The sequence below is a fragment of the Leucoraja erinacea genome, chromosome 4, assembly GCF_028641065.1.
Source record: "Leucoraja erinacea ecotype New England chromosome 4, Leri_hhj_1, whole genome shotgun sequence".
Classification (NCBI taxonomy): domain Eukaryota; kingdom Metazoa; phylum Chordata; class Chondrichthyes; order Rajiformes; family Rajidae; genus Leucoraja; species Leucoraja erinaceus.
In genome coordinates, this window is record NC_073380.1 from 90,804,940 (window position 1) to 90,821,997 (window position 17,058).

General features: G+C 41.1%; 1 protein-coding gene across 3 annotated transcripts; it reads right to left on the reverse strand.

Moving 5' to 3' along the window:
* Window positions 1–1,183: 1,183 nt before the first annotated feature.
* On the reverse strand, window positions 1,184–14,679 carry txnl4a (thioredoxin-like 4A). 3 transcript variants are annotated; one of them, XM_055634772.1, is made up of 5 exons: window positions 14,582–14,650; window positions 7,489–7,544; window positions 7,074–7,258; window positions 6,004–6,107; window positions 1,184–1,897 (listed from the first exon to the last, which is right to left on the reverse strand). In XM_055634772.1, exons 3-5 carry the CDS (start codon window positions 7,224–7,226, stop codon window positions 1,726–1,728), a joined length of 429 nt encoding a protein of 142 aa, XP_055490747.1. In that variant the 5' UTR covers window positions 7,227–7,258; window positions 7,489–7,544; window positions 14,582–14,650; the 3' UTR covers window positions 1,184–1,725. The 3 variants fall into 3 exon arrangements, with proteins under 3 accessions (XP_055490747.1, XP_055490746.1, XP_055490748.1); XM_055634771.1 differs by having other exon boundaries at window positions 7,489–7,563; window positions 14,579–14,613; XM_055634773.1 differs by lacking the exon at window positions 7,489–7,544 and having other exon boundaries at window positions 14,582–14,679.
* Between the last annotated feature and the right edge of the window lie 2,379 nt (window positions 14,680–17,058).

Sequence of the window (17,058 nt, forward strand, 5' to 3'; positions counted from 1 at the left end):
ACCCTCTAGCCCTGGCAACATCCTCGTAAATCTTCTCTGTACCCTTTTCAGCTTGACACCTTTCCTATAACATGGTGCCCAGAACTGAACTCAATACTCTAAATGCAGCCTCACCAACGTCTTATACAATGCCTTATACAAATACTTCTTGAGGATGTTTATATCTGTAGTGTAAATTGCACTTTGTCAATACTTTTATCTATACCAACACTTAACAGTTTTGACTTTTATAAAACAAGCTTCCAATTAGCAGATGTATTATTAACAGAACAAGTTAGGGTTCAGGGGAGACGATGGATCACTGAGAAGTTATGTTTACAACCTTTCAAAAACTTTAGCACTTTTATAAAGCTTAAATAATTATTCACCTAATGAAAGAGATAAAATACTGCAGAGGCTGTAAATCGAAAACCACAATAATTGCTCAAACAGCATCTGTGATGATTTGATATTTCAGTGTGATTAGAAACAGCAAAAGGTTAATGACCTGAAATATTAACTCAGTTTTTCTTGACACATAAGTTGTCAGATGCATGTACTTTCAGCATCGTATTCCCACTAGTTTATTGGGTGTTCAGGTTATACAAAGATACAATCTATTTTCACACCACTTTCATTCTTAGAAAAAAAGGCATTGAATTTGGAAACATATTGTGATCTTTTGCAACTAGGCAATTTATAAAGGTTTAACGACTGTGGGCATGACCATCATTATGAGATCACTATTTCAGCAAGATATTTCCAATACAGAAAATATCTTACGATTGTTCGGATCATTGCATAATTCTGTAGTTATGCAGGTCTGCACCATGCACTTCTAGAAATGCCCGTTGCAGAAAAATGTTGCGAATGTGGTATTATGGAGGAAAACCAATATTATCTATTCCCGAAATACTCTTAAAAATGTTTGTTATGATAACAATAGGTGCAGGAGTAGGCCAGTTGGCCTTTTGAGCCATTCAATGTGATCATGGCTGATCATCCACAATCAGTACCCCGTTCCTGCCTTCTCCCCATATGGCCTGACTACGCTATCTTTGAGCCCTACCTAGCTCTCTCTTGAAAGTATAATATGTCAACATTTATAATAATTACATTATATATTTTGTTCCCTATTCTATTCATAACTTCTTGGTGAGATTACATCTTGGCAATGTAAACAATAGGTCTACAGAGAAAGTGATACTAATAATAGCATTACTTTTATTTTGAGACGCTTTATAATTAACATCTTCAGAAAGCCAGCTGCCATATGCCAGATAACAAAAAAAGTTGGCTCATAAAAGCAAATATATAACTGCTGTTAAAAATAGAGATGATGATATGCCTTTCCAATCAGTCTAGCAGACTAACATTTTAAACAACCTCCCATTAATCATGAGCCTTTCTTCTAGATTCGCTTGAATATCAAAAGGTACACCATAATAATTCAAATATTCAAAATCACAAAACTAAAAATATAATTTATTATCACATTTCGGCCAGATACGCAAGGATTGTTGGGATGGCAAATCATCAAACGTTTCTTTTCAGGACAACAGATGTAAACAATTTTCCATTCATTTATAGTATACATGTTTTGCATTAGACAATGTAAAATAATGACCCAATGCAAAAGTCTAACCAGAAATGAAATGGGGAGGCTGGGATTTTATTTACAATGGTAATAATCCAGGCTGTAATCCAAGTATATGGCAAATTGTTCAATTGTGCACAGACAACACTTCAATATCTGTATTTTGTGGAGTAGTCTTTTGGAGATACCACAAGACCTCGTCCTTTGCGAGCTCCTCTGTACACAGTTTCAACAATATCAATCATCTCTTGCTTGTCTTCCATCGGCCAATTAATTTTGTTATTGTTGCCAGTCCCCAAATCGATCATGATGTGCTTGTTCCTGAAAAGAACAAAAATTAGACAAGGAAAAATTAAAGAAAAATGTTGTGGTGTGTATGTTTCTGACAGAAAAACAAATTGCTGCTTTAATTTATTTGAATTCTCCATTTACCAAAATACGCTACAAGGTCTCTGAAAATCCATTAAGAGGGAACAGACACAGCATTTGAATTCAAAGTACAGAGTTTACAATTATCAACGCAGGTAATGCTCAAAGGATTATAGTTTATTTACCACCCCTGAGTAAAGGTACAAACATTGCCTAGTCCATAAAGTAGTAGACACTGCCCAGTCCATCATTGGCTCTGACCTTCCTTCCATCGAGGGGATTTATCGCAGTCGCTGCCTCAAAAAGGCTGGCAGTATCATCAAAGACCCACACCATCCTGGCCACACACTCATCTCCCTGCTACCTTCAGGTAGAAGGTACAGGAGCCTGAAGACTGCAACAACCAGGTTCAGGAATAGCTACTTCCCCACAACCATCAGGCTATTAAACCTGGCTCGGACAAAACTCTGATTATTAATAACCCATTTTCTGTTATTTGCACTTTATCAGTTTATTTATTAATGTGTGTATATATTTATATTATGGTATATGGATACACTTATCTGTTTTGTAGTAAATGCCTACTATGTTCTGTGTGCTGAAGCAAAGCAAGAATTTCATTGTCCTATACAGGGACACATGACAATAAACTCACTTGAACTTGAACAACTAAGGTCTACTTAGTGATAATTGTCTATTTAGTCTTCAGGAAATGCACAGGTAAATGCAGGATGAGCATTGAGTTTGGCTGTAATAAAACCTTCAAAAGTCATTTGGGCAAAATACTGGAGTGATCACACTAATCAGTTCAGTATGTGGAGTTACAAAGAGTGTAAATGTTGCAGAAGAGAAATGACAACCAAAAAAAGCTTATACCTTTGGTCTATAATTAACGTTACAAATGTCAAATGTGTCAGTTCTGAGCTGCTCAATATGTCAGGAGTGAGACAATGATCAACCCCTACAATAGCACAGTACTGAATGATAGCTCTCAGAATGTCTCCAAAGTATCTGATTCTCAGGTGTATATTACAAGTAGATAGTACACAGAGATTGGAGACAAGAGAGACTGCAGATGCTAGAATCTTGAGCAAAAGACAATCTTTTAGAGGAACCCAGCAGTTCAAGCAGTATCTGTGGAGGGGAAAAAGGACAGTGGACAGTACTCTCCTTGGACAATCATTTAACCTTTATGATTTACCAGTGCTGAACCAAAGCAAATACTTGCTTCGAGGTGAGAATGAAATAAAAAAACCTGCAGAGCAGAGCAGCGACTGGAACGTGTTACATCTGTCTTCTACTGGCATCACTACATTTCACAGAACAAAAGTGATAGGACTTAATGACTAATAATTCAGATTCCATGGGGAAATGTCAGCAGTGCCACCTATTACAGCTAACATTTTCTTCCACTCACAAGTCTAGGATTGACATATGAACGTGAAGTGTTTGTTGATGATTTTTCGAATATATTCCAATACTGGACTATTGGTAGAAGCAACAACTTGGGTCTTTAGCCGAGTATCTGTACCAGATTTGCTTCTCTATCAACTTCAATTGAAGGAAACTAATATCTTATATTAATTATATATTTTACAATTATTTGACCTATGTTCCAGCACTTTTTTCCAGGTTGGAATTCATTCTACTATCATCTGATCCCATTATTGCACAGAAACCATTCCTTGATATGTTGCCCGGCCATGAGGGATCCTATCAGTTTCACCCTTAAGCTCCTGCTGGGAGAAATGCACACAATATATATGAACCTTTGTGGAAGTCAACAGTGAATGCAAGCATCTTGCCTCAAATCCTGGTCATGTATCTTCTAAAGTTGATCAGAGCACGGGAGGGACAGGGGTCCAGACTTCTTGCAGAACAGAAACAGGCCTTCAAGTGTCCATGTATACAATCCCATTGACCATATTGGGATTGTGTACATGGACACTTGGTTCATAGCTCTCTAGGTCCCAGTGATTAAAATTCTCATCCAGATACCTTTCAAATGCTACATTTTATAATGTGATGCAATATCACAATTACATTACTGTTCTCTTTTCAATAAATAGCTGCTCCTGATTTACAATATTTTCCTTTGGAGCAACCTCAATAGCTGATTTGTCACACAGAGTGGTGTGTTCCAGAAAGCATGAGTGCTTAACCAACCTTTAAATGTGCTGCAGAGACTTTGGTACAGTTCCACCCAGTAGGAGAATTTGCCACAATAGTAAAAACCAACAACTGGCAACAAAACATTTTTTTTTTAATTCACCTAAAAATAGTTAAACAAAACCCAAACAAATCGCAGGATAAACTGTTTCCTCTTACTGTAAAAACAAATCTACATGGAACAGTGTCTAGACTAACAATTCTTGATCAGTCAAAAGTAATATTGAATAATAATCCATCTTTCTACATGATTTATCTAAAAATAGGAATCTGGCCTGCTACCAGCAAATTTCCTTCAGTATTCAAACCAGATGCATGGGGTGAGTAATTTACCTCATAGTAAGTGTACATGACTGCTATTGCTTTAATTTCTCCCTTTGCCTTAAAATTAATATGCTCTTAAGTGCTGGTACTCGAGTAAGTTTGTTTAAACCCAAAACACATATCGACTTTGTTAAAGGTATAGTGGACTAATTGCACGTAGTCTGAATGTTGGTGAAAACAGTTATAGCCACACTGCCATGAATCAACACAAGTTAGCAATGCAGTGATACAAGTTATGCTTTAACCTACTGCAGGCAAAATAACAAGTTAATAAATTATTTCCAACGACCCATAGCTGAGGTAAAATAATATGCTGGGTAGTCTACATAGAACTGAAATAAGGATTAGATTTCAGAGGATGTTGAATCTTCAGAAAGTTATTGTCTGAAGGATTGTGGTGATTGAGCCTCCACACTCCTTAAGAAGAGAATTACCTGAAGTTTCACCACTTTGTGGGATTCACCTCATTGCTTTCAAAACAGATTGAGATATATTTCGATAGCAAAGGAGGTATGGGAATAGGGCAGGAGAGCAGTGTCTCATTGGGTGCCGAAGTTCACGGTCACATAACCTACTGCATTGTGGCACTTGCGGTCAGTGCAGTATGGATATGGGTGGTGCAGTCAGTAACCAATCAGATCACTAGTGATTTATTCGGAGTAATTGAAAACAGTGTAATGCCAACTGTAAGATCCATTATTGGAAAAAAGACATTGAAAGATAAAAAGCCAGAGTTATGCAAGAAATTCTGAAGGAAATGGAAATGTCACAGCAAAAGGCATATATTGACCAGGAGATAAACTGTTTTCAGTGCTGCGGACAACCAATCTACCTGATGAGCCTAAAATGGTAGGTACACAAACATGCTGGACTAACTCAGCGGGTGCAGCAGCATCTATGGAGCGAAGGAAATAGGTAACGTTTCGGGCCGAAACCCTTCTTCAGACTGATAGGGGATGGCGGGGAGAAGGAAGGAAAATGGAGGAGGAAGAGCCAGAGGGCTGGTGAATGGGAGGAGACAGCTCGAGGGCTAAGGAATGGGGAGAAGACAGCAAGGGCTAACAAAATTGGGAGAATTCAATGTTCATGCCTGCCGGATGCAGGCTCCCCAAGGGTGCTGTTCCTCCAATTTCCGGTGTTCTGGAGCCTAAAATGGTGATGTGCTCATCTTAGTTTGGTTCCTAAACTCGGATTTGCAAAAAAATACCAGCCCAACTACATGCAACTGTTAAGTTGGAAAATTGCAAATGAACAAGGGAAAAAAAGCAAAATCTAAACAGGCAACCTTTGTATCTGATATACATTTTTTAAATCCAGTCAGCAAGACTAAACCTGACCATTTAATGCAGTGCAAAGCTGATGGAAACAGCTTTATTTGAGAATCTTCCATCTTCTCTAAATTATGAAAGTAGGATTCTAATCACAAACTAAACAGATTGGGAATGTTTGATGTAAGCAATATTATACTTTACAAATTGCAATTAACAAAACTACAAATCTTACAAAAGGTTTGACAAAGGTAGCTTATTTGTGCCATGGTGATGTTGAACTGTGTTTTTACATACCGGAAGAAAAACATAACGGTGCATGGATCGTATAACTCGTACATCTTGTTGAAGTCTGGTACCTCGGTGATATCCACAAGATAAATAACAGCAAAATTTTTCACCTAAAAATAGAACAGATTGCAAATTTTACATTATATGAAATAAATTGATAATTTTTCAGGAACCAAATAATGTTTTTATTTTAAAAGAGTTTATGATGATAAAGCACATCATGCAAATTATGTTTATTAAGCCAAAAAATTTAAGCCAAATATTTTAAATCATAATTTTATTAGAGCTTATTAAAAAAAATAATAACTTGCATGCTTGACACAATCTCCAACAAGTAACTATGTTTCTCAAGATTTTATTTTGAAAGTTCTGCAATATTTAAAGTCAGGCTTGTGAATGATAGCTTGATACTAATTTTAACAGTGCAGTGGGTGTAATGAAATGGCACACAAATGAAGGCATTAATGCTCAGGGCCACTAAGTGGAAAAAATAATGGAGGCAATAATATTTTACAGATGAACTGAAAAAAAAGGAGTAAAATATGATGGACTATGACTTCAACAAATCAATGGGAAACATCAGCAAGGTTCTTTCTAGCCGTTCATTGCCAATTCAGGCAAAATAAAGGTTGGTGAAAAAAGTTAAGTCAAAGGAGAAAAAGATTTTCAAACTGCTTTTTTATTGGTAAACAATAATATTTCATGAAAAACACAGCCATTTACTATCCATTCCTTGCAGTTGCAGAAGAGAATTACAATCAACCATGTTGACGCATCTGTTTGTGCCCAGTCGCCCAGAGAGAATAAAGGCGGTGGATTTGCTTTACTGAGAGAGATTAACATACTGGAGAGGTTTTTATGACAGTCCTTTAGTTTCAGGATCCTGATTACTGATGATTGATTTTAGTTACCAATTTACCTAATTATTTGAATTGAGAGCCTCGGCGTCTAGTAACTTCACCCCCATTTGGCTGCATGAGAAGGAACATGTGGCTGACCATTTTCTTCCTGCTATTCTACGTAAATCATTGTAATATTAAACTTTGATGTATTTCTTGGTATTTTCAAAAGCTCACCTTTTCAGCAATACTGTACAACACCTCATCCATCTTCATGCACGTTGGATCCCAATCATGACCAAAACGAATGACTACAACGCGATCTTCCTCCGACAGAATGGCCTGGTCAACTTGCCAACCATTGTGGAGATGTGGTAACATATACGACATTCTGGCAGAGTTATATTAACTTCCAAGACAAACTAAGACAAACAAAAGAGGGGTTAATTTACTCCTAAACTGGGAAGTTCAACATACAATTACCAGCACTATGAAGCTGAGAGCGGCTTTACAAAATCAGTGGTAATAATTGGGATGGCCTGACATAAAAACAATCATATTAGTGTATATAAAAACATTTACAGCTATTATACTGGTTGAAGTAATGAACGCTGTAATTCTACGAAATGAAAATACTGTACAGAATTTTCACCTTTTATTTGCTCTCCTTAATGTTCCACCCATATTGGTCCATTTGGTCAGAATGCACTGGAGTTTTTAACAGTCATACATAGAATGAATAAAATAAAACAGTTTATTTCAACTTAAATGAGAAGCAAATTATTTAAGAGTCCTGTTGTAAATAGTACATAAGCTGATCCTGTATTATGATGTGATCCGTGATAGCACCAATTTACAATGGGAATGTCAATGTACAAGGCATATGCATTCCTTTTTTTCCAAATACTTACTTTCAAATATAACATTTCGAGCACAGCAATGATGTGATTGCAGGTGAGTAACAATGGCTCAATAATATTGCTAACTATACTTCCTATTTTCCTACAGTTGTACAAGATGTTGGTGAGGCCGCATTTGGAGTATTGTGTTCAGTTTTGGTCACCGTGCTCGAGGAAAGATTATGTTAAGCTGGAAACAACTCACAGAAGTTTTACGAGGATATTGCCAGGATTTAAGTGCCTTAGTTATAGAGAGAGATTGGGCAGGATAGGACTATATTTCTTGGAGTGCAGGCGGATGAGGGATGATCTTATAGGTGTATAATACCATGAGGAATATAGTTCCCACCATAATGTTTGGGACGGATCCATCATTTATTTATTTGCCTGTGTACTCCACAATTTGAGATTTGAAATAGAAAAAATCACATGTGGTTAAAGTGCACATTGTCAGATTTTAATAAATACCATTTTTATACATTTTGGTTTCACCATGTAGAAATTACAGCAGTGTTTATACATAGACTCTCCCAATTTCAAGGCACCATAATGTTTGGGACAGAGCAATGTCATGTAAATGAAAGTAGTCATGTTTAGTATATTGTTGCATATCCTTTGCATGCAATGACTGCTTGAAGTCTGCGATTCATGGACATCACCAGTTGCTGGGTGTCTTCTCTAGTGATGCTCTGCCAGGCCTGTATTGCAGCCATCTTTAGCTTACGCTTGTTTTGGGGGCTAGTCCCCTTCAGTTTTCTATTCAGCATATAAAAGCCATGATCATTTGGGTTCAGATCTGGTGATTGACTTTTTTCGGGACATTTTTCAGCTTTTAAAAACTCCTTTGTTGCTTTTGCAGTATGTTTGGGATCATAGTCTTACTGTAGAATTAACTGCCGGCCAATGAGTTTTGAGGCATTTGTTTGAACTTGAGCAGATAGTATGCTACTACCAGTTGTATCATCAATGAAGATCAGTGAACCAGTACCTTCAGCAGCCATACATGCCCAGGCCATAACACCCCCACCACCGTGTTTCACAGATGAGGTGGTTTGCTTTGGATCTTGGGCAGTTGGGATGTAATGTTAAAATTGTACAAGGCATTGGTGAGACCAAATCTGGAATATGGTGTACAATTTTGGTCGCCCAATTATAGGAAGGATGTCAACAAAATAGAGAGAGTACAGAGAAGATTTACTAGAATGTTGCCTGGGTTTCAACAACTAAGTTACAGAGAAAGGTTGAATAAGTTAGGTCTTTATTCTCTGGAGCGCAGAAGGTAAGGGGGGACTTGATAGAGGTCTTTAAAATGATGAGAGGGATAGACAGAGTTGATGTGGACAACTTTTCCCTTTGAGAATAGGGAAGATTCAAACAAGAGGACATGACTTCAGAATTAAGGGACAGAAGTTTAGGGGTAATATGAGGGGGAACTTCTTTACTCAGAGAGTGGTAGCGGTGTGGAATGAGCTTCCAGTGGAAGTGGTGGAGGCAGGTTCATTGGTATCATTTAAAAATAAATTGGATAGGCATATGATAGAGAAGGAGGAGAGGGTTATGGTATGAGTGCAGGCAGCTTTTCCCTAAGGGGAAAAAAAAAGTTTTGTTCGGCACGGAGATGGCCTGTTTCCGTGCTGTAATTGTTATATTTCAAGATTTCAAGATACATTTAAATGTCATTTGGACCCCTTGAGGTCCAAACGAAATGCCGTTTCTGCAGCCATACATTACAAACACATAGACCCAAGACACAACATAATTTACATAAACATCCATCACATCGCTGTGATGGAAGGCCTAATAAACTTATCTCTCCACTGCACTCTCCCCCCCCCGATGTCAGAGTCAAAGTCAAAGCCCCCGGCTGGCGATGGCGATTGTCCCACGGCCATTAAAGCCACGCCGGGTGGTGCGAGGTCGCACACCGGGTCTTGCTGTTAAGAGCCCCCGGCGTGCGCTCGCAGAGTCCCGCGGCCATTCCAAGCCACGCGGGGCAGTGATGTTCAGATTCAGATTCAGATTCAATTTTAATTGTCATTGTCAGTGTACAGTACAGAGACAACGAAATGCATTGTTAGGCCCCGCTCCAGGAGCTCTTCAACCCCACAACTCGGGCGGGGGAAGTCGCCGTTGCGAGAGCCCTGAAAAGCGGTCTCCCTCCAGGGAGCCACGGGCTCCCGGTGCAGCCGTCCACAGACCTGCCGTTGGAGCCTCCGACTCTCGGGTAGCAGCAGCAGCAGCGCTCCTCCACCGCTCCACCCGCTCCGGACTCGGCCAGCCCCGCGACGGCGACGGTGAGCCGTAGCACCAGAGTCCCCGGCTTCTTCCTGTTGGAGGCCGCTCCTCGTTGCGGCCCCAACGACAACGGAAACCCGACGAGAAAAGGTCGGGTCTCCAGTGCAGGACAGATTTATAAAAGTTTTCATTGACCCCCCCCCCCCACACACACACACCCCAACAAAAATAACAAAAACTACATTTAAACACAGACAGAAAATAATATAACGCGGACAGTCTGCAGAGGCCGCTGCTGACCAGAGTCTCGCCGCCCACCGGTATGGTTATATGGTTATAGTTCCTTCTCTCCTCTATACTTTGCTCTTGCTATTTCTCTGATATGTTAGTCTTCTTCTCATCTGTCCACAAGACGTTTTTCCAGAACTGTGGTCGCTCTTTTAAGTACTTCTTGGCAAGCTGTAACCTGGCCATGCGATTTCTGCAGCTCACCAGTGTGCTCTTGCTCATTCTTGCGGACAGTGGTCATTGACTTAATGACAGGTGGTGTTAACTTTTCTTAACAGTTGATTTTGGTAAGTTTAAGGTTTGGCTGATCTGCCTGTCCCTTTGCGATTAGTAAGCTCACCAGTGCTCTCTTTCTTCTTAATGATGTTAACTTAATTAACAGTTGATTTTGGTATAATTTAAGGTTTGGCTGATGTCTCTAACATTCTTGTTTCTACTCATAATGGCTTCTTTGACTCATTGGCACAACTTTGGTCCTCATGTTGATAAACAGCAATAAAAGTTTACAATGGTGATGGAAAGACTGGAGGAAAGACTAGGTGCTAAGAGCTCTCTTATACCTGCATTCAGGAGGCAATTAAACACACCTGAGCAATTACAAAGACCTGTGAAGCCATGTGTCCCAAACGTTATGGTGCCCTGAAATGGAGAGACTATGTATAAACACAGCTGTAATTTCTACATGGTGAAACCAAAATATATAAAAATGGCCTTTAATAAAATCTGACAAAGTGCACTTTAACCACGTGGGTTTTTTTTTTCTATCACAAATCTCAAATTGTGGCAAATAAATAAATGATGGGTCTTTGCTGTACATGTATAGTGACAATAAATGGCATATCTATATCTATATCTATATATATATCTTTGTCCCAAACATTATGGAGGGCACTGTGGATAGGGGAACTGTTTTACCCAGAGTAGGGGAATCAAAAACAGTGGAAAATATGGAACGAGCTGCCAGATGAAGTCGTTGAGGCAGGTACTATAACATTTAAAATACTTTTGGACAGCTCCGTGGATAGGAAAGGTCTGGACGGATCTGGGCCAAATGCAAGCAGGTGGGACGTGTAGATGGGGTGGCTTGATCAGCATGGACACATAGGGTAGAAGGACCTGTTTCCATGCTTATGATACTATGCCTATGCTAATGATGTGAGGTCATAGGTCAATACTGACTGGCTTCTAAGTTGTATTGAGAACTGGGAGGCCAATCTGAACATAGCTCAAGTTTAGGGACTTAACGTTTTGATACCCAACCAAAGCTAACACAGGTGGTTGGGTCCTGCCAGGCTCAGGTTCCAGGTTCTATAGTGATGCCATCCATGAACCACTTTCCATGGAAATTGTATATTATAGGGATACAGCATCTAAACAGACCCTTCGGCCCACCAAGTCCACACGGATCATTGCTCACCCGTTCACACAGGTTGTGTGTCGCTCACTTTCTCATTCTACCCTCTACGCATTGGGGGTGATTTACAGAGGCCAATTAACCTACAAATCCACACGTCTTTAGGACGTGGGACGAAACCCACATGGTCACAGGGGGAACGTGCAAACTCCACACAGACAGAACACGAGGTCGGGATTGTACCCAGGTCTCTGGCGTTGTGAGAAAACAGCTGCGCCACTGTGCTTCTAGCTGTGTAGGAAAGAACTGCTGATGCTGGTTTAAATCGAAGGTAGACACAAAATGCTGGAGTAACTCAGCGGGGCAGGCAGCATTTCTGGATAGAAGGAATGGGTGATGTTTTGGGTCGAGACCCTTCTTCAGTGCTTCCAGCTGTGAGCTCAGTCAACCCTATGACATCCCACGGTAAAAATCTGAGTGTATTTACTTATAATGTATCTTCTCATGTAACTGCACAATGTAAATGTCTCGATTGTACTCATGTATTGTCTGCTGACTGGATAGCACACAACAACGTTTTTCACTGTACCTCGGTACACGTGACAATAAACTGAACTGAATTGATAAAGAACCAGCATATTCTGAACTGAACTAAATTGGAGGAGTGTGGATATTTTTATTGCTGATTCAAACCCAATACCCTACGGTCAGATTTCAGAGCTTGACTGGGGACCCTGGCTGCACATAGGACAAAGCAATGTGGAGAAATGCCAGAATCTACTCTGGAATATTTTAGTCTACACATTGAACACAACTAACTGATCATAGAAATGTCCAAGATCTCCACCAATCTCCATTAATACCGAACCCGTATAATTTGTCTGTGCCTAGCCCCTTTCCCTCCAAGCCCTACCTGTGTATCTCTTCAAGTGTCTTTTAAATGTTGATATTAGGCCCACCTCAACCACTTTATCCGACAGCTCAATCCATTTGTGTCACTCCCTCTGTTGTCCTTCAGGTCCCTTTTAAATCTTTTCTCTCAGCTTAAATTTTCACCTCTCACCTTCTTGTTTTAGTCTCATCTACCCTGGACAAAAGACTGTGGCTATACATCTTATCCATGGTCTGCATTGTTATTTATCTCTAAGGACACTTCTTAGCCTCTTACACAATAGGAAAATAGATTCAGCCTATCGAACATCTACTTATAACACAAACCCTTAATTTCTCCTAATCCTTTTCACACACTTTCCTTTTAAATGACATTCTTCCTATGGCAGGGTGACTAGAATTTACATAGTACTCCAAATAAGATAAGAAATCATAGTAGAATTCGGCTATTCGGTCCATCGAGTTTACTCTGCCATTCATTCATGGCTGAAGTATCTTTCCCTCTCAACATTCTCCTGCCTTCTCCCCATAAAGCTTTACACCCGTACTAATCAAGAATCTGTTAATCTCCACCTTAAAAATACTCAATGGCGGCCCTGTGGCGAATATGGCCTTCCCAGTGTCTTGTAAAGTACTCAATACACTGACTGATGAAGGCAAGCATTCAAAATGCTTTCTTCACCACTGTTCACCTGTGTCATCACTTTCATAGCACGTCTAGGTGCTCCCTTAACATACTGTGCAAATCCTGCCCTGGTCTGTACCAAAATGCAATACTTTACATTTATCGGAATTAAATTCAATCTGCCATTCCTCTGCCCATTGGGCAGTAGATCTATATCTGGTTTTAATCTTAGATTCAGATTCAATTTTTAGATTCAATTTTAATTGTCATTGTCAGTGTACAGTACAGAGACAACGAAATGCATTAGATAACCATCATCCTGTCCCCAATTTTAATGTAATCAGCAAAAGTTACCGACCATGCCACCCACATTCATGTTCATGTTATTTACATAAATAACGCACAATGGACCCAGCACTGTCTGTGGCACACCATTTGTTACAGGCAAAAACTGCCCTTTACCAGCTTCCTCTGTTTCCTACTTTCAACAGAGTTCAAGACAGCATGACACCATGATATCTAACCTTCCAGCCCTGCCTATCTTGTAGTATTTGGTCAAAGACCTTGCTAAAGTCCATGTAGACACTGTCTACAGCATTGCCCTCATCAATCTTCTTGGTCACCTGTTTTAAAAAAAAATCTATCAAATTGGTGAGACAAGATTTCCACGCACAATGCCATGCTGATAATATAATCCCTGTCTTTTCAAAACCATTGCAGATCCTACCTCTCAGAATCCCCTCTAATAACTTCCCATCATTGCTGCAAGGCTCATTGGCCTGCAATGCACGGGTCCCTTGGTTTTGCCCTCTGCACGTTGTCACAACTGGAGGCAGATTGCCCTACACATTGGTGCAACTACCAGGGACAACCAGCCGAAGTGGCCACAGCCGCATGACGGACAGGGACAGGGACAGGGACAGGGACGTGGAAGGAAACCCTCGCAACCCCCATAAAGAACGAGCACATTCCACACACAGAATACGCATTGAAGCCGCCTCTCTCTCCCTGTGTACATTGGAAGCATCATCTGCCGCCCTCATTCTCTACAACACCGGCCGTTACTTGTTCCCCGTTCCCCGGGCCCACAGACAGGCTTCACACACACACACTTGTTCCCCGGGCCCACACACAGGCTTCACACACACACACTTGTTCCCCGTTCCCCGGGCCCACACACAGGCTTCACACACACACACTTGTTCCCCGGGCCCACACACAGGCTTCACACACACACACTTGTTCCCCGTTCCCCGGCCCACACACAGGCTTCACACACACACACTTGTTCCCCGGGCCCACACACAGGCTTCACACACACACACACTTGTTCCCCGGGCCCACACACAGGCTTCACACACACACACTTGTTCCCCGGGCCCACACACAGGCTTCACACACACACACTTGCACACACAGGCTTCACACACACACACTTGCAAAATACATTTACCTCCGGCCAGGTCACCAGGACGGTCCGCGCATGCGCGGGGCCCGCCGGGGAAACGTCGCGAGCGAGCCTGGGCCGCGCGGGTGGGCGGGTGAGCGCATGCGCGCAGGGCAGCAACTGCAACCAAAGATCCTAGAGGATCTAAAGGATTTAAAGCTCCTCTATAATCTTTGACTGCAACAGCAATATCAGCAACAGACAAAGATCATGCAGCAACAGACATGCAGCATGCATAGCAGCATGCATAGCAGCATGCATAGCAGCATGCATAGCAGCATCTCTGATCTTTGGCAACAAGTGCAGATAGATGCACAATGCTGGAGTAACTCAGTGGGACAGATAGCATCACTGGAGAGGAGGAATGGGTGATGTTTCAGACTTCCCCAGTGACATGCCAGGCATAATATTCCCTGCACTGTCGACACAAAAATGAATCAAGGGATATGGGGGTGGGGGAGGGGGTGGGGTGGGGAAGCAGGAACCGGGTACTGATTTTAGAAGATCAACCATTCTTTATTCCAAGAGCTATAGCGGCTCTGAACCAGCCCTGCTGAGTGCCCCCCATCCGCCCTGGACTGTCTCCCTCGGATGGTCACGACACACAGCTTATTTATTTATTTTACTTTTCTTTTACATCGGTTGGAAGCTGCACACTAAATCTCGTTGCACTGATGTGCAATGACAATAAAATATATTATTAATTATTATTGAATGGCAGTGCTGGTTCGAAGGGCCGAATGATCTACTCCGCACCTATTTTTCTATGTTTCTAAAAAGCTGGAGTAACTGAGTGACTGGTGACTCTTCGGTTTAAAGCAGCATCTGCAGTTCCTTCCTACACATTCACTGCACAGTATTGCATTAAGAAATTCTACAATATATCTAGGTCACTGACTTTGTTGGTTCATGTTAAAAATGTGGCTCTGTCTCGTACACCAAAACTTCATTTCTCCTGCAGATAACTAGATTACTTAGTACAAAATCTTTTCATACCTCTGGTTTCCCTCTCCCCTGACTCAGTCTGAAGAAGGGTCTTGACACAATGCGTCACACATTCCTTATCTCCAGAGATGATGCCTGTCCCGCTGAGTTACTCCAGCATTTTGGGTCTACCTGCAAAGCAGAAGTTGTTACATTGTCCTCATTGTAATCCTCTTTCAATGTATACTCTCGCCTCTTACGTCGTTTCGTACCAAGTTCAAGTTCAAGCGAGTTTATTGTCATGTGTCCCTGATAGGACAATGAATTTCTTGCTTTGCTGCAGCACACAGAACATACTATAATATAATATAATACTATAATATAAATATATACACACATGAATAAATAAAATGATAAAGTGCAAATAACAGATAATTGGTTATTAATAATAATCAAAGTTTTGTCCGTGCCAGGATTAATAGCCTGATGGCTGTGGGGTAGTAGCTATTCCTGAACCTGGTTGTTGCAGTCTTCATGCTCTTGTACCTTCTACCTGAAGGTAGCAGGGAGATGAGTGTGTGGCCAGGATGGTGTGGGCCTTTGCCTTTTTGAGGCAGCGACTGTGATAAATCCCCTCGATGGAAGGGAGGTCAGAGCCGATGATGGACTGGGCAGTTGTTTTATGTGAACAATGTCACAGTCTCATTGTTCGCATAAAAGCCCAAAATCTCCACATGAAGGAAATCTGCAACATTTGGAGCAATCCCAAAAGATTTTATAAATACATAAGGGGGAAAATGGCAACTAGAGAGAGATAGTGGGACCTCTCAGGAGGGTGGCAAATGTGCCTCATTTCAAGAAAGGCTGCAGGGAAAATGCTGTGTACTATAGACTGGACTGCAGTTGGAAAGTTACTAAAGAGTATTCAGAGGGACAGGTTAAACAGGCATTTGGATGGGCAAGGGCTGATTAGGGATAGTCAGCATAGTTTTGTATGTGGAAGATTGCGTCTCACAAATCTGATTGATTTTTTTGAAGACGTGACCAAAAAGGTCGATGGCGGCAGAGCTGTAGATGTTGTGTACATGGATTTCAGTAAGGCATTCGACAAGGTTCTGCAAGGTAGGCTGCTCTGGAAGGTTAGATTAGACAATAGACAATAGGTGCAAGTCAAGTCAAGTCAAGTCAAGTTTATTTGTCACATACACATACGAGATGTGCAGTGAAATGAAAGTGGCAATGCTCGCGGAACAACAAAACAACCAAACAAATTATAAACACAATCTGTTTGGTTGTTTTGTTGTTCCGCGCAGAATTAGGCCATTCGGCCCTTCGAGCCAGGACCACCATATAATGTGATCATTGCTGATCATCCCCAATCAGTACCCCGTTCCTGCCTTCTCCCCATATCCCTTGACTCCACTATCTTTAAGAGCCCTATCTAGCTCTGTCTTGAAGATTGCATTGTATCCAAGGAGAGATAGCTGAATGCATAGCAAACTGGCTCCATGGAAGGGAGCAGAGGGTAATGGTGGAAGGTCACTTCTCAGACTGGAGGC

Bases quoted from the DNA above. Each gene is read 5' to 3' on its own strand.
- txnl4a (XM_055634773.1), bottom strand. From the start codon at position 7,226: ATGTCGTATATGTTACCACATCTCCACAATGGTTGGCAAGTTGACCAG. The intron at 6,108-7,073 runs GTGAGCTTTTGA...TTCTATTTTTAG, and splicing joins TGTACAGTATTGCTGAAAAG to GTGAAAAATTTTGCTGTTAT. The intron at 1,898-6,003 runs GTATGTAAAAAC...TGTTCTTTTCAG, and splicing joins ACCGTTATGTTTTTCTTCCG to GAACAAGCACATCATGATCG.